The following is a 26,765-nucleotide window of genomic DNA, read 5'->3' on the forward strand; positions in this document are numbered from 1 at the left end:
ACCACTGGACTATGTCCTGCCCAAAAGACGAGTCAAAAGTCAAGGGTTCTTGTAATTATGGTTCTACACTAGCAGTAAAAACAATTCTCTCTCTTTGTACAGTGGGGATGGGATGTAGCCCAGTGGTAAAGTGTTCGCTTGATGTGCAGTCGGTCTGGGATCGATCCCCATCAGTGGACCCATTGGACTATTTCTCGTTCCAGCCAGTGCTCCACAACTGGTGTAACAAAGGCTGTGGGATGGTGCATATAAAAGATCGCTTGCTGTTAATCGGAAAAAAGTAGCCCATGAAGTGGCGACAGCAGGTTTCCTCTCTCTATATCTGTGTGGTCCTTAACCCAGGGTTTCTAAATTATAGTAGCCCCACTCCCATGGCTAGTGATATTCAGTGTTGGGCTAGTACATAACTACTACTGCCATGCCCCGACGGCTAGTGAAAAAACAGTTGTCAAATGCTGCATTTCAGTTTATTTTGTAAATATGAAAATCCTGCCCCCACCCCCATCCCCCAATTTTCTTTAGTGTTTTTAAGCTCTAGACCTCTTTAGGTGACATTATTATATTAGTAAAAATTGTATTAACTTAAAGTAAAGTAGGGCTAGTGAATTTTTAATCATGGCTAATAAATTTTAAAAATTACTGATCCCATGGCTAGTGGATTTTATACAAACTCTAGAAGTCCTGCTTAACCATATGTCTAATGTCACATAACCGTAAATAAAATGTGTTAAGTGTGTCTTTAAATAAAACATTTCCTTCCTTCCTTCCTCTTCGTATTGTAGACGTCTTGAACTGGCCATGACCTTGTAATAAACATTTACAATACATCCAAAGCATCAAATCCAGAACATGAGAAAGAAATGACAATTTCAGTGAGAAGATTACCTTCCTGGCTTCATCTTTTAGTCTTTCCTTTTCCCTCGCTTCAGCTTTTTCTATCAACTGAAAAATTATAGAAATTTCATTTTGTTTAATGACACCATTAGATCATATTGACCAATTCATCATCACCTACTGGACGTTAGGGGTGTGATTTAGCTCAGTCTGTTGAGTGCTCGGCTGAGGTGATTGCGTCGCAGGATTGACTCACCTCAGTGCATCCATTCAACTGAATGGGGTTTTTTTCTCGTTCAAACCAGTGCACCACATCTGGTGAAAGGCCATGGAATGTGCTTTCCTGTTTGTGGGAAAGTGCATATAAAAGATCCCTTGCTGCATTAGGAAACATAAAGCAGGTTTGAACTGATAAAGTTCTAAGAGTCAGAATTATCAAATGTTTGACATCCAAAAGCTGATGATTAATTAATAAATGTGTGCAGTGGTATTGTTAAACGAAATAAACAAACTATTAGAAGTTAAATGCGCAGACCCTAGTTTCAGCCCGTAAAAATGGACGCTTAAGTTTAGTTAATCTACGAATCTGCAACACATATTTGAATACGGTCATAACAGAGAGAAGCTAAAGTCTGTGATGTTTAACGGGGAAATACCATCAAAAATAACTAGAGCTTGTCTCATTAATCATTATTTCTTAGATGCACGTGCGTTTTTAAAAACTAGGGTATGTCGCTTTAAAACATTTGATAATTCTGACATGTAGTCTACAGAGGCAACCAGCTACATTTTCCCATTAGTAGCAAGGGATCTTTTATATATGCACCATCCAACAGACAGGATAGCACATGTCACACCATGGGAAACTCGTTGGGATGGAAAAAACTTCATTGAGACTCGAGCCTACAACCCATGGAATTCAGGCAAGCACTTTACCATATAGCCCCTTTCCTGAAGTATTCATGACAACGATTAAACAAACAAGGCCTCTGTTTAATACAAGCACACCCCAAAAATGTCTAGAAGTCAATAATACTATGATGAAAAATTATTTCACTGCAAAACATTATTTAATTTTTTCTCTAACAAAAACAAAATACAAAATTCTAGATACACTTAGCGATTTTGAAAACAAAAGTACATCAATGTTTGTGGATTAAAAAACAAGTTTGTATTAAATTTACTCACACTGTTGTACGTGAGTTTGATGTTTCCCGTGTCCAGGTTTAGAGCCCGTTTGTCACTGCTGATGACGCTGGCGAAGTCATCGTACGTTGTCGTCACTTCCACCATGTAGCCCCTTTCCTGAAGTAATCACGACAACGATTAAACAAACAAGGCCTCTGTTTAATACAAATCACTCAACTGGGGTTTTTTAACCTTTAGACTACTGGATTAATTTTTGACTACTTTCGGCCATTTGTGGCCAGCTGTCTAGTACTTAAGTCCATTATTCCCAATAACTGTGGTTTTCTGACCAGAATTGTTTTTTTTTTTTAAAATGAACTACAATTCATATATAACCAATATTTGGTGATTTTCGATGTTGGTAAAACGATCAAATTTATTATTAAATTAGTTGTCACAATCAGCTATCGATCCCTGAAAATGACTGTGATGTGCCGTGCCTGCATTAGTCAGAAGGTTAAAGCAAATACGCTAGGTATAAATAGAGAATTTTATTGAAGTATAGAGTCTGTTAGCATTTCCTAAAACAAACAGGCAACGGCTAAAAAACTAAAATATTAAATATTATACCGTATTTATTTAATTATACATCAACACAATCATTTCAAATTACAATTATTTAGTATCCAACACATTTGCAATAATAAAGAATTTAAAAACTGATATCCATACGAAAATGGTAAAATAAAATATGCCTACTAACTGTTAAGAACATTAAAATGTATGACTGCATAAACTATTACAGAATTTACGTTCTGGTCCAAAAATGGAAACTGGGTTTGAGTGAGGGAATGTGAATGAATGAATGTTTAATGACACCCCAGCACAAAATACACATCGGCTCTTGTGTGTTTGAGTGAGGGATGACAAAAATATAATTTATGATATTAATAAAAGTATTTAACAGAAAATTCGTCTATAACATCCCTTGTGGTCTTTTGAGCTTCCACAGAGCTAACAAAGACAAACACATATTTACCCTTAATATTTCCTTGACAATCTTCTTCTCGTCGTGGAACCTGGCCTTGAGGTCCTCGACGTAGAACTTGAAGAGGTCGAGCGGTGTGGACCCAGGCTGTCCGAGCATGTGCGTGAAGCGGATGTCGGAACTGATCACGGGGTACAGGTCCATCCACAGAGCCATAGAGTTGAGCTTGCCGTGCTCGTGTAGCTCGTCCAGCAGAATCTACAGAAAACAGGTCAATGTTAATCTGTTTTAATGACACCACTGGAGCACACTGATTAATTAATTAATATTAGAAAAGAAAGAAGTGTTTTATTTAACAACGCACTCAACACATTTTATTTACGGTTATATGGCGTCAGACATATGGTTAAGGACCACACAGATTTTGAGAGGAAACCCGCTGTCGCCACTACATGGGCTACTCTTCCGATTAACAGCAAGGCATCTTTTATTTGCACTTCCCACAGGCAGGATAGCACAAACCATGGCCTTTGTTGAACCAGTTATGGATCACTGGTCGGTGCTAGAGGTTTACGCCTACCCATTGAGCCTTGCGGAGCACTCACTCAGGGTTTGGAGTCGGTATCTGGATTAAAAATCCCATGCCTCGACCAGGATCTGAACCCAGTACCTACCAGCCTGTAGATCGATGGCCTGCCATGACGCCACCGAGGCCGGTTAATTAATATTAGATGCCAAACATTTGGGAATTTCGACATGTGGTCTTCAGAGGACACCCATCACATTAATCATTGACTACTGGACGCCAAACATTTGATAATCATGACAAGAATTTTTAGAGGAAACTCACATTTTCCAATAATTCACAGAATTTGATATATACCAGGTACAGTTTAATAAAGTTTGGTGGCAAAAAAATAAATTAAAATGTTTTTTTGTTTTCTCTTAATTTGTACACAGAGCTAGGCACAAAACTTAATGAAGCTGTTGGAAAAATAATATCTTTTAAACCAGAGATATTGGTTTCCCTCCTGTTTGATTACCATTATATATTATTTGATGACAGAATGTCACAAATTAGGACTGCAAGATAACTTCATATTCAGTTACCGACTGAAATTAACACACCACGATATATTCAACTGCAAGATGACTTATTTACAGATATGGCTTGTGGTACTAGTAATTCTGTAAACTGTTGTAGTTTTATAGCTAGCAGATTCCACGTACCACGAATGCTTCTCTGTTTTTTCTCTGCTGTCTCTTCATGCGTCTTCTCTCTCGCTCCTTTTCATCATCGTACTCCGACTCCAACATACGAATGTGTTCTTCAAAACATATCAGAGCATCCTCCTTGTCCATATCTGGAACGGACATGAAATACGTCAATCAATAGTAATAAAAAATAATAATTAAAAACTCATTAAATTTTTAAAAATCGTTTTAAACATTTAAAGTATAAAGACACAAATGGCAAATCTGGCCGTTAACTACGTCAATCAGCAATGCCATGGATGTTTATAGCATTTATTTTGCCATGGATATTTAAATTTTTTAAGATTTTTTAAATTTAAAGTAAACTACAAAACTGCTGTGGAAAATGCTGGAGATTGTTCCTAAGGCATATTTTTAGCAGTGGCCATTTTGTATAACTGCCAGGGTTGCATGGGATGTTGCAAAATTATTCTAAGTATGAAATTATAAGCAACCAGACATTTTAAACACCAAAAGAGCTACAATAAGCCAAAATACTTTAGGGAGAGGCATCAATATAGGCTGAAAATCTCAAAATTGCTTATTTGTATGATGGTAATAAATACTGTTTTAAACCAAAATATTTTATAAAGCTAAAAACCAAAATCTGTTATTTTAATAAATGTATCTTCATTTCTTATGCCTCATGATAAAGATTCAAGGTACTCCAAAAAATTATCAAACAATATTGCACAGCTATGAGTGGGAAAACCTAATGTACTTTGTAGGTCTTCATCCTTGGCGAATCGTGAGTCATCCAGCAGCATGGCCTGAGCTTCAGACCACGTGGTGCAGTACGTCAGGTTCGGCATGTTGTCGAGAATCTCCGTGAACAGCTTGATGTTCCGCTTACGCAGGGTTTTAGCGTCCTCCTGAAATTAACAGAAATATGTTTAAAAAAACAAATTTAAAGGTGGAAAAGAAGGAAAGAAATGTTTTATTTAACGACACACTCAACACTATTTACAGTTATATGGCATCAGATATATGGTTAAGAACCACACAGATATTGAGAGAGGAAACCTGCTGTCGCCACTTCATGAGCTACTCTTTTCGAGTAGCAGCAAGGGATCTTTTATATGCACCATCCAACAGACGGTAGTACATAACACGGCCTTTGATATGCCAGTCATGGTGCACTGGCTGGAACAAGAAATTTAAAGGTGGGAGTCTACAGATATTTGAACTGTTTTTACTTGTTAGTAGTACCACTCAATCTCATACATACAGTGATTAATCTTGAAAGTTTATATACTGCATGTTGAAAAAACATTAGTTTCTTTGTTCACAAATACTTACAACACCCCTCTCCATTTTCCAATGGAGTGATTGTCTATATAAAAAAAACCTATCAATAGATTATTTCAAACTGAATCAAATATCTAGCATTTATAATATATTTATACAAGACAAGAAAACGTGCTCAAAGAAGTATATCAAAAGTTTTTATGATGGTACTACTATTAGTCACTACTGCTGTAAAAACACTACTAAAACTAACAATTGTACAGAATTAGTTACCTTTTCTCGTTTGGCTAGCAGGTGAATAACATCGTCAAACAAATCCCGTCTATCTCGCTCGCTGACGTTTCTCCAGATATCTTCATCGCCAAAGATATTATCAGCTTTCCTGTTGAAAGATAAAAGATTAAACTTTTGTTTGAAATAATTATAAAAACTAAATCATTCAATGTATTAGGATAACAAAACATACATCTTTTAAAAAAAATACTGTAATTATATCACCGAGTACTTCATATTTTATTTATTATTGTACATTCACACTATTTTCAGTCAACATTTCAAATGTTGTTTTATTCACGTTATAATGTGAAACTATTTTCTCCAACTACATGTATGTCCAACATATTTCCTCGAAGAATTTTCAGTTCCTTTGATTTTTAAATTATAAAAAACGCACATAACCCTTTTCCACATCTGTGTGACTCCCATGGATGGATACATGAAAGAGATTCAAATTTCTTCAGCTCATGGGCCTGATTTCTCATTTGACCCGATTACTTGATTCAAGTAAAAAACAATATTTTAGATTTTTGGGTTCATGTAATGTAAGTATAAACAAAAATAATGCCATGCACACTTTAAATGATTTAGCAACGCATGTGTTCATATTTTTTATGTTCATAAACTGAAAAAACAACCTAAGTGCTGAGGTTTCAATAGAATCACGTATAATGGCTGAACCTGTCAACAAGAAATTGGGCCGAAGAAACTACCAGACCAACGTGAAAGCGTACCAGTATTTGATGGTTGAGTTCATCTTGTCGGAGCTGAGCAGGAAGTGCTCCAAGTCTTCCTTGGCTTGCTTAGCACGGAGACGCTGCTCTTCCTGCAAGACGGAGAGAAAGAAAAATCATACACAAATGGATTCAGGTCAGGTCAGGTCATCGGGTGTTACGTGCACATTCAGAGCAAGCTGTTGTAGCGCACGCCTGTCGTGGGCACAGAAGCCGGCCTTGGGGACCGCCTACACTGGCAGGTGCAAGGGAGCACCAGCAGCCCGATTGAATCCTCCCAGTAAACCTATTGTCCGAACCAAATTGTTAACAACTACGAAAAATTACTCTCCTACCTTTAATTGCCATTAGATTTCCTCCAAAGTTAGTCCAGACACAAATCTTAAAAAACCCATTACAATGACACAGATACCACATACCAGATGCTAACCATGTCATCTATATCGACTTCGCTGAGAGCGCATAGGGAAAAAAGCATGTAATTTTGTATCAGCTGCCATTTTGACTTTTTATGGAATATTCTTCAAGAGGGGTGAAAGGATAGGACTTAAATCTAACAACGTCATAACATGTTATGATATAAACGCAAACGTGATGACGTCATATTATTAATTTTTTAAATTATTATTATTATTATTATTTTAATGATACCACTAGAGATCATCGATTTCATATTAATTGTGTCAAAGAGTATTCCATAAACAAACAACATGGCAGACGGCAGAAAACTGCATGTATTTTTCCCTATGCAATCTCAGCAAAGACAATATCGGCGACATCGTTGCAGTCTCGTGTGTGGAATCTGTATATTTGTAGTGGTTATTTTGCGATTTGTGTCTGGACAAACTTTGGAGGAAATCTAACGGCAATTAAAGGTAGAAGAGTAATTTTTTGTAGTTGTTAACAGTTCGGACAATAATTTATTATTGTCAATCGACAGCTTTTTCTCGAACCTCTTTTTTGCTAATGAATAAAAGACTATAAATGGTGACAATCTGGAGGTGAAAAAGGAACAGATTTTAAAAAACACTTTAAACAATACCTCAGCCTTCTTTACTCATCAACTTTTGGACAAAAACTTTTACATGAAATGGTGAAAATTTTGAGGTGAAAAAGAAACAGATTTTTATAAACACTTTAAACAATACCTCAGCCTTGTTTACTAAGCAGCTTTGGACAAAACCTTTTACATAAAGCAGTTTGATACTGAATTCATGTCAAAAAAAAAAACAAAAAAAAAGGCTGCAAAGCTTGTAATATTTAAAAATATAATTTAATAAAATACTACACAGGGCTAGCTCTGGCACTCGCCAAATTCACCAACTGCGCAATTTTGAAAGCAATTGGCGAATTTTATTTTAATTTGGCGAAATAATTTCATGTAATAACTGATATTTTTTTATAGAAAATAACTGTTGATTTCTGCAATTTTTGAAGTTCAATAAACAATTTGGTGAATTTTTTTGTTCCCCCCGAGCTATCCCTGCTACAATGTGTCCAGTATTGTTACTAAAAAAAGTCAGTTTTGTTTAATAACACCACCAGACAACTCTGATTTTATTTATCATTATGTCAAACAGTGGATGAATACTACTTACCTTCTCCTCTTTGGCCCGCTGTGTCTTGTACTCGTTGAATGCTTGTTTCTTCTCATTGAGGTGTCTCAGAGCTCCGTATCTCTGATCGTTTATGATCAGCTTCATCGCCTGTTCCCACGAACACGTGGACGGGACCTCCTGTCACAAAAATATACATGTGTATAATATGATCTTGAATAAAAATGAATACATCAGTCGTGTACAAAGCTAAACAGATGTGAAGTTTTGGTGGAAAAAAACCCAGCCCCCCCCCCCCCCCCCCCCCCCACCTCTTTTTTTTTTTTAAAGCATATTTTCAGGTACTAACTTTTAGTCAGTCTTGAATACACAGATGATAAAGCTGATCATCACAGTTTTAAACATAGGCCTACTACTCCGGTTCTGACACTATATGAAAAGTTGAAATTTGTTTTGTTTAACGACACCACTAGAGCACACTGATTTATTAATCCTTGGCTATTGGATGTCAAACATTTGGTTATTTTGACATACAGTTTTAGAACGAAAACCTGCTACATTTTTCCATCAGCAGCAAGGGATCTTTTATATGCACCATCCCACAGACAGGATAGCACATACCACAGCCTTTGATATACCAGTCGTGGTGCATTGGCTGGAACGAGAGATAGCCCAATGGGCCCAACGATGGGGATCGATCCTAGACTGACCGTGCTTCAAGCGAGTGCTTTACCACTAGGCTATGTCCCGCACCAGAAACTGTTTGGAGTTAAACTACCAATGATTAAATGAACCTACCTTCTCTTTAAGAAGTGCTTTAAAGGCTTCGATGGCTTCTTTTTTATTTTTAAAAACTAGGGGGACTTCTTTCACTGGTTCTTTTTCTTCTTCCTTCTCCATGCTAATTTAAAATATAAAACATGAATCACCAGCATTAATGTAACAATGTTACAATTTATTATTTACAGACCATTAACTGACTGTTTCTAACTGATGCTTAACGTTTAACTCACAACATTACACCTAAAATATAAATGCATTTCACATTATCTAAAAAATATATTTGCATTATTACTAAATTAGATATAATCCAGTAACAAATAACACATCAAAATCATAAAAAACTGAGAGCATAATTTTTTTTTGAGAATCCCAGTAAACAAATGTTTTTACTTGAATGTTTATATTATAAACTATTTTGTGCTTGGGTGTTGTTAAACATTCATTCATTCATATTATAAACTAATACTTTTTTTAACAAATCAAAATTTGTATTCTATCTCAAATTACAAAGATATACCTGGCATCAGCTTCCAATTTGCTTTCCACTTTTGCAGCATACGGAGTAGGGGGAGGTAACTCAATAGACGCCAGGGTGGCCTGCATGGCCTGCTCAATGGCAGATGATGGTGCACTCGATTTCGGCTTCTTTGGTTGTGGTACCACAGATCCTCCGGGCTGTACAGCAACAGAGTCACCCTGGGCTCTGAAAACAAAACGTACACATTAGAAGAAAATAAAAATGTTTGTTTTGTTTAACAACACCACTAGAACACATTAAAGTAAACAAAAGGATAATAAAGTAAAAAGGTTGGTTTTATTTTACAGCACGACTGGAACACCTGATTTATTAATCCTCAGCTACTGGATGTCAAACATTCAGTAATTGCGACATACAGTCTTAGAGAAGAAACCTGCTACATTTTTTCCATTTGTAGCCAGGGATCTTTTATATGCACCATCTCACAGGTCCTTAACCATACGTCTGACGCCATATAACCATAAATAAAATGTGTTGAGAGCGTCTGACGCCATATAACCATAAATAAAATGTGTTGAGAGCGTCTGACGCCATATAACCATAAATAAAATGTGTTGAGAGCGTCTGACGCCATATAACCATAAATAAAATGTGTTGAGAGCGTCTGACGCCATATAACCATAAATAAAATGTGTTGAGAGCGTCTGACGCCATATAACCATAAATAAAATGTGTTGAGAGCGTCTGACGCCATATAACCATAAATAAAATGTGTTGAGAGCGTCATTAAAAAAAAAAAATCTTTCTTTAAGTCCATACCACAGACAGGATAACACATACCATGGCCTTTGAAATACCAGTGGTGGTGCACCGACAGGAATGACAAATAGCTCAGAAATACCATAGCTTAGAAGTCAGGTTAAAAAATAATAATAAAATAAATAAATAAATACCACTGACATGTGACTTCTCTAATTAATATTAGCAGATGGGCATTTTAAGACACACTTAACATAGAGACTATGACAAAAAACGTAAGGAAATCCAACAACCCATCAATCCTCAACTGTCGAGCTCCATCGCAGTCATTAACTACTGCAGGCGAGATATCTCGCCCAATGTCACACCAGTCGACATACTGTACACTGTATACAGAGCATTCCCCAATTCATATTCCCACGATTTGGTACAAAGCACTCACCCAAATAATAATAGACCAACAGGAAATCGATTAATTCAGAGTATGGCAGCTTTAGTCTTGTTTTTCAATGGCAAATACCTTGGAATTTCGAGTTGAAAAAGTATTTTTCACAAGTATTTTCGCTTGACAACAATGATGAAATGTCGTGGTCATTTTCAGGAATCAGTAGCCGATTGTAAAAGCTAAATCACAAAATATTGGGATATGAATCGTAGTTCATTTCCACATAAAAATCAGGTCAGAAAAACAGTTATTGGAAATAACGGATATAAATACTGGACATCCGACCACAAATGCCCGTAAGTAGACACAACTTTTTCGATTGTTTGCTTAATTATAAACAACATATCATATTATTATAAAAATTACAAAACCCCACAATATTACTACTTAACGATTCAAAGAAAAACTTTATTTTATGTATTTATAAACATTTTAAGTGAAAACAAGTGAGTAAAAATTATAAATCTGTACCCTCTCAAATAAATGTTTTTGTCAAAAATTAATCCAGTATGGTAGTCAGAAAGTTATAATAAGACAAAATAGCAGCTGACCTTTGTGATAACTTGTTTAGTGTGATGATTACCTGAGACCAACTAAAAGAGTAGAGCCAACAGCATTCAAAGAGGAAGAAATGTAGAAATATAATCACTAGTGCTTACCCTGCATTCTCCTTCTGTGCTGCTATAGCGGCTGAAATAACACACACACAATTACATATTAAAATATTTCAATATTTAAAAAAAAAAAAAAATTAATCAGGGCTTCTAGAATTTTTATAAAATCCACTAGCCATGGGATCAATGATTTAAAAAATGTACTAGCCACTATTACAAATTGACTAGCCTTACATTACTTTAAGTAAATATAATTTTACTAATAGTAATGTCACCTAAAGAGGGAGATAGAGCGTAAAACACTAAGTGGGGGTGGGGCAAAATATTCATATTTACAAAATAAACTTAAATGTAGCATTTGACAACTATTTTTCAATAGTTGTTGGGCAAGGAAAAAGTAGTTATTTAATAGCCCAACAATGAATATTACTAGCCGTAGGAGTTGGGCTACCGTAATCTAGAAGCCCTGCATTTTAATATTATAATAAATTGATCAACAGAATCTAGTTTGTGTAGTTACTTGTGAAACTGTTCTGTAACATTGCTGGTCAAAGATATGAACAGCATATTTCTTTCTGTTGAAATCAACAAGTAGAAAACAAGTCTGTGAGATTTAAAATTTGAGACCAGGAACCAATTTCATAAAACCCTGTAAACTGAGTTTTGCATATAAATATAAATCTATAACTTCTTTTTCTTTTCTTGTAATTATAAACACAACAAACATCACAGTTCGAAATATACACAAATCACCTGGTTTGGTCCTTACGATAACATTTCTTCTATAAAGACATCATTTTGATTGTGAAATAAATGCCAAGCAAACATAAACAGTTTAAAAAAATTAAAATTGTCTCCAGGGGTCTATTCTCCAAGCTTAAAATAAAAACAACAGTGACTCAATTATCACATACTATCTAGTTCTTCAAGCTCCTTGGGTTTAGTCCACCTACTCTCCTTGGTTTGTGAGTTGTGGTAGTATATTTTACCAGAGTCAGATTTGTATTCTTTCCATGGACATTGGGACAGCAAGATCTGCAACACAAGTAAGAAGAAATGTAAAGTAAAAAGAAAAAAAGAAAAGAAAAAAAAAAGAGAGAAACTAATTATTTTCTCAAACCTAACATTTTACCCAAGTGCACCTCCTGTAGACTCTCCAAGATCACAGACTGAACATCCAACAATTAGATGATTAAGAAAGAAAGAAAGAAATGTTTTATTTAACGACGCACTCAACACATTTTATTTACGGTTATATATACGGTCAGACATATGGTTAAGGACCACACAGATTTTGAGAGGAAACCCGCTGTCGCCACTACATGGGCTACTCTTTCCAATTAGCAGCAAGGGATCTTTTATTTGCGCTTCCCACAGGCAGGATAGCACAAACCATGGCCTTTGTTGAACCAGTTATGGATCACTGGTCGGTGCAAGTGGTTTACACCTACCCATTGAGCCTTGCGGAGCACTCACTCAGGGTTTGGAGTCGGTATCTGGATTAAAAATCCCATGCCTCGACTGGGATCCGAACCCAGTACCTACCAGCCTGTAGACCGATGGCCTAACCACGACGCCACTGAGGCCGGTCTCTAAAGATTAAGTGCATATTTCTGAAGGCATGTGATTTACAGAAAATTAAAACAAACATGCATTATGAGAGTACTGTGGAAGCAATACATGTGCCGTACCGAACCCAACAATATTTTGTATCTCCTAAGTTTAAGGGACATACCATTGTGAAAAGAGGGTAATTTGCAATGAAAGTCAAACTTTGATCTGTAACAGTACATCATAAAGCTGAAAACAAAATTTTAGCTCAATATCACCAGGCTTTCTAAAACACATTTTTTACATCTCCTAAGTTCAAGGGCTATAACTCTGTACAAAATGGGTAAATCTTCATGAAAGTCAAACTTGATCTGTAACATATATGATGAAGCTATACAAAAATTTTCAGCTCAATATCTCCAGGCTTTCTAAAAAAAAATATCTGGAGAAAACTATATATGGGAAAGGTAGACGGAAGACAGACGGACGGACATGAAAACTACAGTCCCTCTCCGGATGGACCGGTAGGGGACTAACAAGTGAATGGTACGAGATGTCACAGTAATTTTTAGTAAATAAATTAGCAATATCGACGGGTGACAAGGCGAGCGTTTTTTCACCCGCGCAGAAATCGTTTTGTGTGCGGACTGCCAAAGAGTTAATGATTGTTAAATTTTTAAATTGGACACAATCATAAATAAAAAAGATGGACAATGTACCTCTGTCTGTGTTTTGAGGTCATCGGGTTTCTCCCAGCTCGACTGTTTAGTTATGTTGTTGTAGTAGTACGTCCGACCATCCGGAGCACTGTGTTCCGTCCAAACACTCTTCTAGGAAAAAAACGAAAAGAATATAAAAATAAAAGAAATACAGTTTTGTTTGAAATGCAATCATATTATACTTATTATTGATTAGCAGCAAAAAGAATCTGAGCTAGCTCTGGATCAGCAAAAACTTATGTATGTAACTTATATTAAGGATTGTCCGTTATTTCTTTTACGACGTTCATTGGGGTATGAACAAACACAAAAATCAACCACAAACTGTGTGAATCAGTGAAGCCGTTCTCACATACGTTTGTGCATGATGGGGTTTTTTTCATACCCTGATGAACATAAAAAAATAACAAACAATACTTATAAACTAAATTTTAAACATACTTGCTAATAATAACATTAAAAGTTCATATTTTATTCTGAAATTTTTTTTGGTTAAAACAATAACGCTTAGTAAGACAAGTTACCAGTATAAAATGATGTCATCAGGTTTGAATTTCCCTGACAACGTAATTTTAACATTCATCGAGAAATGAACAAATTCCCATTGCTATGACTGGACCAATGGGATGACGTTATTTTGTAATAAATGTAATGGAAATTTAATTATAAACTCAAAGAATGAGTCCGCCTAGGAGATTCGATCCTTCGACACAAGCACCCGTCACCGAGATGAGTGCTCTACCAACTGAAATAATGGGTCTGAAGAAGGTTAATCCTATCATGACTCGTCACATCTTACTTGAGCTCTACCACGTGATCTCTTAAAAAAGAGAGTAAAGTTTGTTATATTTAACGACGCCTCTAGAGCACATTGATTTTTTATCTTATCATCAGCTATTGGACGTCAAACACATGGTCATTGTGACATTTTTTTTTAGAGGAAACCCGCTGTCGCCACATAGGCTTCTCTTTTATGACAGGCAGCAAGGGATCTTTTATTTGCGCTTCCCACATGCAGGATAGCACGAACCATGGCCTTTGTTGAACCAGTTATGGATCACTGGTCGGTGCAAGTGGTTTACACCTACCCATTGAGCCTTGTGGAGCACTCACTCAGGGTTTGGAGTTGGTATCTGGATTAAAAATTCCATGCCTCGACTGGGATCTGAACCCACTACCTACCAGCCTAACCACGACGCCGGTTACATGATCTCTTTGTAATGTTTTCAACTTTGGTTATTTAACATTTTGTTTTGACAGCGAGTCAGTAAACCAAATAGACTTGCCTCCCACATGATCTCTTCATGACGTTTTCCAACTTTGGCTATTAACATTCAGTTTTAACAGTGAGCGAGAAGAATAAATAGACTTTTGCAATAAGGTATATTTATGTGCATTTTCCCACTGACATGACACTAATATACCAGTCATGGGGTTTTCAGCGGGTATCGAGAGGGAATAGGGCTACTGAGAATAATTCATTTTAGGATCCATCACAAACAAGCGAGTCATAATTTTAAAAGAATAAGCAACTGATACTACTTACCTTTGCATCAATTCCATTTGTGCTACCTGAAATATATAGATAAATAATAATATATCTAACTTACTATATTTGTTTAACGTTCAATATATTTTTCAAATCACATTATGTTAATTTAAAAATTAATAATGTACAACTTTATTATTATTTAATTTTATCAATCTGTCACAGATCTTTAAATAAATGTCCATAAAAATCAAACGGTACATGAAAAACTATTATCTGATGCATGGACACCACTGTTTACACAACTGCTGTTACGTACAAAACAAAATGATGCAGCAAATGTGTTCGATATAAAGTACCTGGAATTGTGGGAAACATGGGTGGAATGCCCATGGGTGGGGGATAACTGGGAGGAGGCATAGCTGCTCCTGGATTGAAACCTGTCAAAATAAAAACATAGTAGGCATACATGAATGAATTCTCGGAATAAATGAATGAATGAATGTTTAACGACACCCCATTTAGGGCTATTGGGTATGAAACTATGCTAAATGCAATCATGAATTCTCAGAATAAAAAAACACACCCACTAAACATAAGGAAATGCTCTAGTTAATAATGCATTCAATATATTTTTAATTACGGTTATGTGGTGTCGGACATATGGTTAAGGACCACACAGATAACAAGAGGAGAACAGTGTTCTCGCTGCTCCATTTAAGCGGGGTGCCCCGCCCCGCTATTCCATTTTGCCGCCCTCCTTTCATGTTCCCCGCCCTCCTTTATTTTTGAGCGCCCCTCTTTATTTTCCAGCACCTATCTCTGCTATTTCCAAATGCACTTTTTTCCACACAAAAAACAATGATCAGTCTGCACACTGGACATCAAAGGTAACAAGCCACGTTGTGTACGAAAAAGCAATTGACGAAACATTTACGACAGTTACCGTAACGTAATTTAACAGTATTTTTAACAGCCTCTATTCTGTCCAATATCTGTATCCACTTGTATGTTTGATAGACACAATAAAAGTTATATTTTATGTAAGCAATGAAAACATTTTATTTTTTACGGATTCGGCAATCTCCGATTGAAAAAACCCACCTTATTTGGCGCCAAATTTGTCATTCTGTCTTTTGTTTCCACTAACTATCGTTTGATATTTTGTCCTCAGTTGCAGATATAATTGGTTGAAACTGATGATTTTTACTTTCTATTATTCTGTTTATTCAGCAGTTCTTTATACAATATTGTAAACTTTTCATTTTGAGGGGATATGAACACTTATAAAAACAACGGAAGTGATAGTGTTTATCATTAAAATCATTTATCTTGAGTGCCAAATAATATATACACCATCTTTATAAAAACGAAACTACTTTTTATCAGCTGGCGATAATATTTTATCACAACGATCGATTCATTCGATGAAGATGGAAATAACAAAAATGTATCTGACTTTAGGAGATCACTTTACAAACATCGTTTTTCGTATATCTTGAAATCTTTATTAAAAATAATAATATTAAAACTTTGATCGGTCCGTGAATGTCAGACTGATATAATCTTTGGTTCAATTCCTTTGCACTTTTTTGTAGGCAAAATAAGGAGTATGTCTTTTCTCAGTCTACCAACACACAACAATATGGTAACCAAACTACTCCCCCCCCCCCCCCCTCCTTTTTTTTTTTTTTTTTTTTGCTTTTCGTTTATTGGTGTTGTTTGGGTTTTTTGAAGGGTGTAGTGCCGAGTGGCCGCCCTCCTTTAATTTTCACCCAGCGAGAACACTGGGAGAAACTTGTTCCTGCAACAACGGGGCTACGCTTTTTAATTAGCTGCAAGGGATTTCTATTACACCACAGACAGAATAGTAGGTACCACAGCCTTTGTTACACCAGTTGTGGAGCTCTGGCTGGAATGAAAAATAACCCAATGGATTCACTGATGGGAATCAATCCTACATCAATAATAACACATACTGTGAGCACTTTACAACTAGGCTACGTCCTGCCCCCAAAACATTAGCTAAAGAGTGTAACAGATAAAGACTAAAGAATTAACACAGCTATTATAAGTGTTGGAGTAAATTATATAGCGGAACATTCACCTGGTATGTTGGGAGGTACTAGTGGTGGGTTCATGTCACCTGGTCCCATTGGTGGAGGAATAAACCTGGAGTGTGGTGGGCCGGCCGGAGGCATCTGAAACAAATAAAATACTATTATGAAACGCCCGAGAAATAAACAGGAATAAACCTGGGGTGCGGTGGGCCGGCCGGAGGCATCTGAAACAAATGAAATACTATTATGAAACAGCCTAGAAATAAACAGGAATAAACCTGGGGTGTGGTGGACCGGCCGGAGGCATCTGAAACAAATGAAATACTATTATGAAACAGCCAAGAAATAAACAGGAATAAACCTGGGGTGTGGTGGGCCGGCCGGAGGCATCTGAAACAAATGAAATACTATTATGAAACAGCCGAGAAATAAACAGGAATAAACCTGGGATGCGGTGGACCGGCCGGAGGCATCTGAAACAAATAAAATACTATTATGAAACAGCCGAGAAATAAACAGGAATAAACCTGGGGTGTGGTGGGCCGGCCGGAGGCATCTGAAACAAATAAAATACTATTATGAAACAGCCGAGAAATAAACAGGAATAAACCTGGGATGTGGTGGACCGGCCGGAGGCATCTGAAACAAATGAAATACTATTATGAAACAGCCAAGAAATAAACAGGAATAAACCTGGGGTGCGGTGGGTGGGCCGGCCGGAGGCATCTGAAACAAATGAAATACTATTATGAAACAGCCGAGAAATAAACAGGAATAAACCTGGGGTGTGGTGGGCCGGCCGGAGGCATCTGAAACAAATAAAATACTATTATGAAACAGCCGAGAAATAAACAGGAATAAATCTGGGGTGCGGTGGACCTGCCGGAGGCATCTGAAACAAATCAAATACTATTATGAAACAGCCGAGAAATAAACAGGAATAAACCTGGGGTGCGGTGGGCCGGCCGGAGGCATCTGAAACAAATGAAATACTATTATGAAACAGCCGAGAAATAAACAGGAATAAACCTGGGATGCGGTGGACCGGCCGGAAGGCATCTGAAACAAATCAAATACTATTATGAAACAGCCGAGAAATAAACAGGAATAAACCTGGGGTGTGGTGGACCGGCCGGAGGCATCTGAAACAAATGAAATACTATTATGAAACAGCCAAGAAATAAACAGGAATAAACCTGGGGTGCGGTGGACCGGCCGGAGGCATCTGAAACAAATGAAATACTATTATGAAACAGCCAAGAAATAAACAGGAATAAACCTGGGGTGTGGTGGGCCGGCCGGAGGCATCTGAAACAAATGAAATACTATTATGAAACAGCCGAGAAATAAACAGGAATAAACCTGGGGTGTGGTGGGCCGGCCGGAGGCATCTGAAACAAATGAAATACTATTATGAAACAGCCGAGAAATAAACAGGAATAAACCTGGGGTGTGGTGGGCCGGCCGGAGGCATCTGAAACAAATAAAATACTATTATGAAACAGCCGAGAAATAAACAGGAATAAATCTGGGGTGTGGTGGACCTGCCGGAGGCATCTGAAACAAATAAAATACTATTATGAAACAGCCGAGAAATAAACAGGAATAAACCTGGGGTGTGGTGGGCCGGCCGGAGGCATCTGAAACAAATAAAATACTATTATGAAACAGCCGAGAAATAAACAGGAATAAACCTGGGGTGTGGTGGACCGACCGGAGGCATCTGAAACAAATAAAATACTATTATGAAACAGCCGAGAAATAAACCATAATTTGCCAAGATATAATTATAAAGACATAATGTTTTTTTTTACCATGGGATAGATTTAAGAAGCCTGTTTTTCTTAAACACATGTGTTTAAGCATTGTAAATGTATGTAGTTACAAACACAAGTGTTTAAGCATTGCAAATGTATGTAGTTACAAACACAAGTGTTTAAGCATTGTAAATGTATGTAGTTACAAACACAAGTGTTTAAGCATTGTAAATGTATGGAGTTACACATGTGTAAGACATAATCAGGCTTTGTAAGTTCGGCCCATTATATTTAACAATTGTCCATCAATATTTTATCAATAATAATTAAGTACATGTAATTGTGATACAATATAATGGTTTATCTCATGACTCTATAAGGCTTTTGTTTTTATCTGTGTTGCTTTTGGTACTGTGCAGATATGCAACATAGGAAACAAGCACATAATTATCAATAGTAATGAGTCCATGTGAACCAGTTTTATACATCCGTGAAAGTGATTGTTTTGAATCATTTACTTTGTAATTGTTGGGGTTTTTTAAGCTGGGTACGGCAGATTAAAATCAAAACCAATAATATTTAATTTATGCCTGAGAACATTTGGAGGCAACACACAAAAGTCCTGCAAGTAGGATAATGTTCCTGCTAAAAAAAAATTGTTGGTTTTGTTTTACGACATCACTATGGCACAATGAATTATTACTAATCACTGGCTACTGGATGTCGAACATACATTTGGCAATTTGATATATAGTCTTAGAGAGGAAACCTCCCATATTAAATATTTTTCCATTAAAGAAGAACCATCCCACAGATGGGATAGCACATACCGCAGCCTTTGATATACCAAAAGATCTACGTCCGACAACCCTTTTTGTGACTCTCACGGGACAAAGGATATAATACAACCAATCGAACGCTGAAGAAGAAGATATACCAGTCATGATGCACTGACTCATGGCTTCTATAATTTTTATAGATTCCACTAGCCATGGGATCAGTGATTTTTAATATTTACTAGCCAAGAGTAAAAATTCACTAGTCCTACTTTACTTTAAATTGTAATAATGTCACCTAAAGAGGGAGATAGAGCTTAAAAACACTAAGATTAGGGGAATGGGGGTGGGGGTCAGGATATTCATAATTACAAAATAATACTTAACTGCAGCATTTGACAACTTTTTTCCACTAGCCGTCAGGCATGGCAATAGTAGTTATTGACTAGCCCAACATTGAATATCACTAGCCATAGGAGCTGGGCTAGGTACATAATCTAGAAGCGCTGATTGACAGGAACAAGAAATAGCCTAATGGGCCCATAGAGTTCCTGTTACACTGTATACCCACAAGTACTTACCCCAAAGGGAGGTCTCATCATTGGACCAGGCCCAGATGGTCCTGGAGGATTGTTGGACTACAATAAAAACAAACATCATGTTATCTTTATTTCACAAATAGGTTACATACACTTTCGTTGTCAAACTAAATTTCACAACTTTTCAAGTACTTTTATCAAGGCATTTTCCATGGCCTGGTAGTTTAAGAGATTTTCAAGGACTCTTCTGCAATCATTATACAATATTTGCTTTGAAATTTAACTAAAGTACACATCATTCAATATATTTATTAGGTGCTTTGTTATATTATAAAGTTATTTCAGTTTCAAACATGATTAGAATTCATTGATTTATTTGCAGTATAAATAGCAGCATGTCAAAATGTTTGACAAAACGTTAACTTGATTAAATATGAACAAAATGCCCCCCCCCCCCCCACCTCCAAATCCATATATACTGAACAAAAAAAGAAACTTCCGATTTGTACATATAGTATTTGTTGTGTTAAAGAATTCATTGTGTAATGAAATTATATAGGTAGTATTAGCTTTGAGCTGTATTATCAGGATTCATGAATTTTATCGATTATTTTTGCACTGTTAATCGTCGACAACGTGAAATTCAATTTGCACGTGCATGCATGGTTCGACATGTCCCGTGTAGTATTCGGTCAATTTGTTTTACTTGTCTTACTGACATTGTTGTCAAGTGAACGAAAACACTTCAAAATTTGTAAAAAAAAAAACATTTTTTACATTGTAGCATTTTTAGTATGCCAAGAATACCCAATAATTTACACGAACGGGCGATTGGCATGCTTGATGCTGGCATGTCGACAGAAGACGTTGCAAGGCATGTTGGGAGTTCTAGTTGAGCGATACGAAATCTTCGCGTAAGATTTTCGAACGACAGGAAGCACCAACGACTTGCCACGTCGTGGACGTCTGCGTGTTACAATGCGTGGTCAAGACCGCTATATCATGAACACGCATTTGCGCAATCGATTCCAAACTGCCACTGCTACTGCTGCTAACACACCTGGGCTTCATAATAACCGAATCAGTGGGCAAACTGTTCGTAATCGTCTGTGGGAGAACGGTTTACATGCACGACGTTCAAGCAAAGTTAGTGGAAGTTTCATATTTTGTTCAGTATATATGCTTATAAATTGCATCATTTTATCCACCTTTGAATGTAGTTGTTATTTGCCTGTTTTATTACTTTTTCTATATTTACTAGTGAATAAAATATATCAGACTTTTACCTCAATCCAAACCCCTGTAAGCTGAATACCCATCGAAACCACTTTTTACACTGGGCTCAATTTGGCCCATGGGTGACGCTGTGTCAGGGTTTCTTCCAGAGGGTAAAATGGGTATGGTGCTATACCCAATTTGTGCTTTTTTTAAAGTTAACCCTTTTACAAATTAATTACTCTTATCATTACTGTATGATTTTCTTAACTCTAACCCTAAACGTAACCCATTTTCATTCTGGGGAAGGCGCCCATATCCCATGTTGACTGTGATTCCATTCAATTCCACAGAGCCATACCCAAAAATTTCTTTCTGGCAGAAACAGTGTGTGTATCACTGAGATGGGTTTGAGTCCATATATATATAAAATATATATTACAACACAACATAGGATGCATGGGAAGGGTGATGGTATTCAAGTTTGGGCACCAAGGTTGTTGCTAAAATCCAATTTTTGAGGCAAAACCCAGAGCAAGCTCTGGCACTCACCAAATTTATCTTAATTTGGCAAAAATATTTCATGTAATAATTGTTACTGTAAAGAGGCGGGACGTAGCTCAGTGCTCGCAATGGCACAACATTTTGTAACATAGCATTTGACCTACCGCTACAAGTTATGAACGGCTCTGACACCGTTATGTCATTGATCCAGAATGGCCCCCAATGTTGTTGATAAAAAAATATACAAACTCTGACAAAATCTGTCATTACAAAAGATTTTATTCCGAATGTGGGATGCCATAATAAACATAATTAAAAAATCCCATAATTTTAGATCCCATCATCAATGCGTAATAAGTTGTCAAGTAGACCAGCGTGTGCGTGCAGAATTCCAAGAGTAAAAATAATCTGACCCCAATAGCTGTGACTGGTCAATATGCCACAGATAGTGGAGCAAATATCTGGGGTTATCTTTCAAGGGGGTGGTCTACGGAGTATAACATTTATTATTATATATCAAAATGTTCGTCTTGGTCTGTAGTTTTGAAATCCTGTGTTTGCCACCTTGGCAAACCTTGCATAACTCCACAATTCAAGATGGTGTCCAAGAGGACCGTTATTTATAAAAATGAACCCTGAAACTGTCAAATATGTCTAATTTTCTTTCTATGCATAAAATTTTATATTTAAATGAATCAGCGACTGTCAAAATGGTAAATGGGTATATCTTCAGAAAAAAAAAAGGAATATTATTTCAATAAATGAATCAAAATGGCTGCCAAAACAAACCACATGATGGCGACCCAATCTTGCTATCTTACGTACAATAATTATTGTTGCATTTTTATGATTTGTTTTCGTAATTGGGTATATTTATGAAACATATGCCTATAAAATACAATAATTAGGCATGTTTTAAGGTCAGAAATGTTTCCTTATACATATCTTTTCTCAGAGGTTTCGAAGAACTGCAATCAAGCTAATCAGGTAAATTTCATTTAAACAAGTATTTTGTTAACAATAGTTTGTACTGGACAAATGAGGAAATTTTACAAAGAATAGTCAAAATGTCTAATTTTTCAAAGGCAAAACATAGCGATACTGGAATACGAAATATATACATTATGTTGGTTTTATTCTCGGAACCGGCGTGACGTCACACGGCCTAGTTACCGATCATCCGGGTCTTTGGGGGTGAAGTAAAGCCTTAGTGATTACTGTTTTACATATAATAAAGTTATCATAGTAACTTTTTTGCATGCCTTGCATATTGTCATTTATTTTCTGTAGCTAACACATAGTTGCAGCATGCCTTATGAGTATTATAGCAGCTTGGGTTGTCATATAAGAGAAACGAACAACGAGTATATGAATTAGTACAGTCTATATTTTTTTACCAACATGTTTCCGTATAGCTTATATTGTCGAGGGGACCTGACTAGAGGCAGGTTGGGCAGAACAATTTTTGTTGATGCAATTTTCAGGTAATATTAATTATAAATTTTAACAACTTTGAAATGATAAGATAATTATTAATATTATAATTATGATGTGGGCTACAAAATATATAATTTGTATGTATAATAATAAAATTTATATGCATGATTCAAGATAATTATTTTTATGATTTAACATAATTATTTTATTTCCAAATAGAATGTAATAATTAAACAATTGCAAAGTTGTTACTTTACAACTTTAAATTACAGTATTATTATTGCCATTCTTATTATATAGATGTATTGGCAACAGTGAAAATGTTCCACTGAATACATTCTTTTATTCTTTAAAAAAAAACCCAGTTTCTTGAAATAATGAAATGATTTTGTTTTTACAGATTGTGAAATTATCTCATGATGTTGGCCTACCTTACCGGTTGAATGCAGTCGAAAAGAAAATTGCAATAATATAATATAGCCAACCTCAGACCTTGTCATCTAAGGGGAGTTATATCTCTTTCTAGCTACCCATCACTCCCCTGAGATTAGTTCAAGGAGAATAATATATAGCTCCCTTTAGCATGTGAATATTAATATTTCAAATTGCCCCCCTAATCTAAGTTAGGGTAGCAATTAATAACTCCCATATTATTTTCATGTCACGGTTTAAAACAGTGTTACCTCATCGAATATAACTGTTTTAATAATAGGGTTTAACATGGGGTTAACATTAATAAAACACAAAAACTTACCTGAGTAAATAATGGTTAACACACACACACACACATATATATATATATATATATAGTTGTTTCAGGGGTAGAATTTAAAAAAATTTCAGGGCAAGGCCATTTTGGCTTTGGGTTTGAGAAAATGTTTGGGGCACCAAGGCCAGTGGGCAGGGCACCATTTCTTTCAAGGGTAGGGCACCAAGGCCACTTTCTGTAAAGTTTTCACTGATGCGAGTGAGAGATGAGGTTCCCTGCGCAGAACAGTCTTTATAGAGCAACTGCGCAGTTACTTCTCGGCGACCACATGGTTCTCGGATCTGTGGCTTGTAAACAATAACAATATGGCTGCGCCCATCGAAATTGCGTGTCTGAGAGTCGGCAATAATTTCTTTGGATTTCTGTTCTTATGGACGAATACACGGCAAGTGACAAATGCTGCAAAGTTCAATTTAGTTGGTAGCAGGCATGAGAAGGGCACTAGGGCATACAAGAAAGGCAACCACGGCTACTTATGGCCGTGGACACAGTCCAATTTATCGGGGCACCGCGTCCAGTAACAAGGGCACCTACGGCAATAGCCGTAGTGCTGTGGGCCAAAATCGATCCCTGTTGTTTTATACCTAGTCAGTGGATATTGCAGATTTTGTCTTGGGCTGTATTGGAATTGTTATTGCAATTAAAATCTAAGTAATATGTACAAAACTAGATACAGGTGGAGAAAGGAGATGGGCCATCATGGGGCAATTATCATGACTGTTAGTAAACTGATCTGTATCAATATGCCTTTTGCTAGACTACACATATTTAACCTAAGTTGCTTTTAACCAGGGTTAAATTACCTCTTGTATAGATGCACTTATGTAGCATATTCAAGGAAAATGTATGAATGAGATGTTTAAATGCCATATTATTCTCCATGTGAAACAGTGTTTTTAGAAAGGAAAACAAATATAAAATATGGCGATGACCATTCATTTTATTGCAGATAATTGCTGAAGCAGATTGTGTGCACACATGTGTGCACACATGCATGCACACACACACACACACATAATCCGAAGAACTGCAGAATACTATAAAACGACATGTAGATTCAAAAAGGTAAGTCCTTTAACTTGAACAGACGCAAAATCTACAAATGTGCCACAACCACCAAATTACATTGATTCATAACAGAGTAAATAAAAAAAAACAGAAATCCAGAAACATATACATGTATGTGTATATATATATATATATATATATATATATATATATATATATATATATATATATATATATATATTATATACACATGTATGCATATGTATATATGTATGTATGTATCCGAGATACAAGTATACCTTTATTGTTTAATATATTATACATTTGGGCTATTACACGTCCGCAGGTACAATATCTGGAGTTGGGTAGGGGGCAAAATCTCGAGTAGTAGGAACAATCTTGGTAGGGGAAGAAGCCATATTTATATTTAAAGTAGTAGAAAACCTATATTTTCGTACTGCAGGCCTGCTACAGACACATTTGCACACACAAAATAAAAATAGTTTTAAAAAAAAACTTTTCTAATAAATTATTATTGTGTGTGTGTGTAAGTTAACTGCATATACTTTTTATTTTAAAAATAAGAATAAATAAATAGGTGTAGGCGAAGATGGCAAAATAAATACAAGTATAGACAATGTCTTGATTGAACTCTAAAATTAGATTAAATGAAAAATGAAGACCACACAAATTTGATGATAAAAAGAGTATACTCTTTATTCAAGAACTGGATGCATCCGGGTTTTTTTTTTTTTTTCATGAAAGTAAATGGAATTGTGTATTTTATTTACAGTATAATGTGGAAATGTTATCAATTCAATGCACATGCTTTAACCATTTTGGTTGCTATTAACGTCGATTATTGTTGATAAGCAACAACATTAAACTCAACGTAGTCGCATTCTGTCACTGTGTGCATCAGGTTTGTCACGTTTTAGTGCCTCTACCCAGAAGCGGCGTCTGGTCTCTTCTTTTCGAAATTTGTAAAACGATATTTTTTTTAACATCAAGTTATGGTTTATGCAGCCAACTGCACAACATGTTTTAGGCATCTTGGCCGTTAATTGATGTAAATGATCGACTGAAATTGACTAAATTCACTATCAAATCATACGTAACTAAGGAGAAGCTTCACTGTGTCAGGTGATAAACAATGGCGGATGGGGCCGAAGTACCCGTATGTTCGGTTCCGAGAATAGAACAAATTGTTTTAAAAGATATTCACATATTGTATATAACTATCGTTAACCCTAACCTTAAACTAATTCTAACAAATATTTCTTTAAAATCGTTATGGGGGAAATAAGGAACTCGTGCCCTGTTTTAGCCTGATCCCCACTGTAGACTGAGAGTGAGACGTTGGACGTGCTTGTGAAGGCGAGCGACGAAAACAGAGTACTAACGTATTCTGGTTACAGGACGTTATCTTTAATTGGGTTGACCAATCAACCACCAAAACAAAATCGGTACAAGACGAGATAACCCAATTTAATTTTACATAATGTTTAAAATACTACATTATATTTTGTATTCTTACCAAAAGGACTGTCTACACGTTAATATAAACGTTTTTGTCATCACAGCACCGTGACAAAATAAAATGCTTACCGCCATTCGCTTTCTTCTTCTCTATAAATTCTTCCTTATGTGGACGCTCCAACAATCCTAAATTTTCACTCTTCGGTGACTACAATTCTGATACCAAATCATCGCGAATGTACTAGTGGATAATATCGTAACTGTCTACGTTACTTCATTCCGTTAAACACCATATAGCTCTGTAATACAATGAAGTGGTGTTAGTATATTGCGTATCAAATATTACTGATTCTTTAGTCATGTGC

General features: G+C 36.2%; 1 protein-coding gene across 4 annotated transcripts in view; it reads right to left on the reverse strand.

The window, feature by feature from the left end:
- The window catches only part of LOC121381104 (pre-mRNA-processing factor 40 homolog B-like), a 36,215-nt gene extending 9,667 nt beyond the window's left edge, over positions 1-26,548 (reverse strand). For 2 of the 4 annotated variants that reach the window (XM_041510220.1, XM_041510218.1), the window contains exons 1-18: positions 26,530-26,548; positions 20,031-20,087; positions 16,964-17,057; positions 15,216-15,296; positions 14,914-14,939; positions 13,368-13,478; positions 12,012-12,132; positions 11,143-11,173; positions 9,319-9,504; positions 8,817-8,919; positions 8,061-8,198; positions 6,463-6,554; positions 5,726-5,834; positions 4,926-5,076; positions 4,181-4,314; positions 3,002-3,208; positions 2,023-2,139; positions 886-942 (exon numbers count right to left, since the gene is read on the reverse strand). In XM_041510220.1, coding sequence (XP_041366154.1) covers positions 886-942; positions 2,023-2,139; positions 3,002-3,208; positions 4,181-4,314; positions 4,926-5,076; positions 5,726-5,834; positions 6,463-6,554; positions 8,061-8,198; positions 8,817-8,919; positions 9,319-9,504; positions 11,143-11,173; positions 12,012-12,132; positions 13,368-13,478; positions 14,914-14,939; positions 15,216-15,296; positions 16,964-17,057; positions 20,031-20,087; positions 26,530-26,535 — 1,821 coding nt within the window. In that variant the 5' untranslated portion in view covers positions 26,536-26,548. Of the gene's footprint in view, positions 1-885; positions 943-2,022; positions 2,140-3,001; positions 3,209-4,180; positions 4,315-4,925; positions 5,077-5,725; positions 5,835-6,462; positions 6,555-8,060; positions 8,199-8,816; positions 8,920-9,318; positions 9,505-11,142; positions 11,174-12,011; positions 12,133-13,367; positions 13,479-14,913; positions 14,940-15,215; positions 15,297-16,963; positions 17,058-20,030; positions 20,088-26,458; positions 26,479-26,529 lie in introns of those variants that run through there. The other 2 variants (XM_041510219.1, XM_041510222.1) reach the window with 2 other exon arrangements.
- Positions 26,549-26,765: the final 217 nt, after the last annotated feature.

Source organism: Gigantopelta aegis, chromosome 9 (genome assembly GCF_016097555.1).
Source record: "Gigantopelta aegis isolate Gae_Host chromosome 9, Gae_host_genome, whole genome shotgun sequence".
Classification (NCBI taxonomy): Eukaryota; Metazoa; Mollusca; class Gastropoda; order Neomphalida; family Peltospiridae; genus Gigantopelta; species Gigantopelta aegis.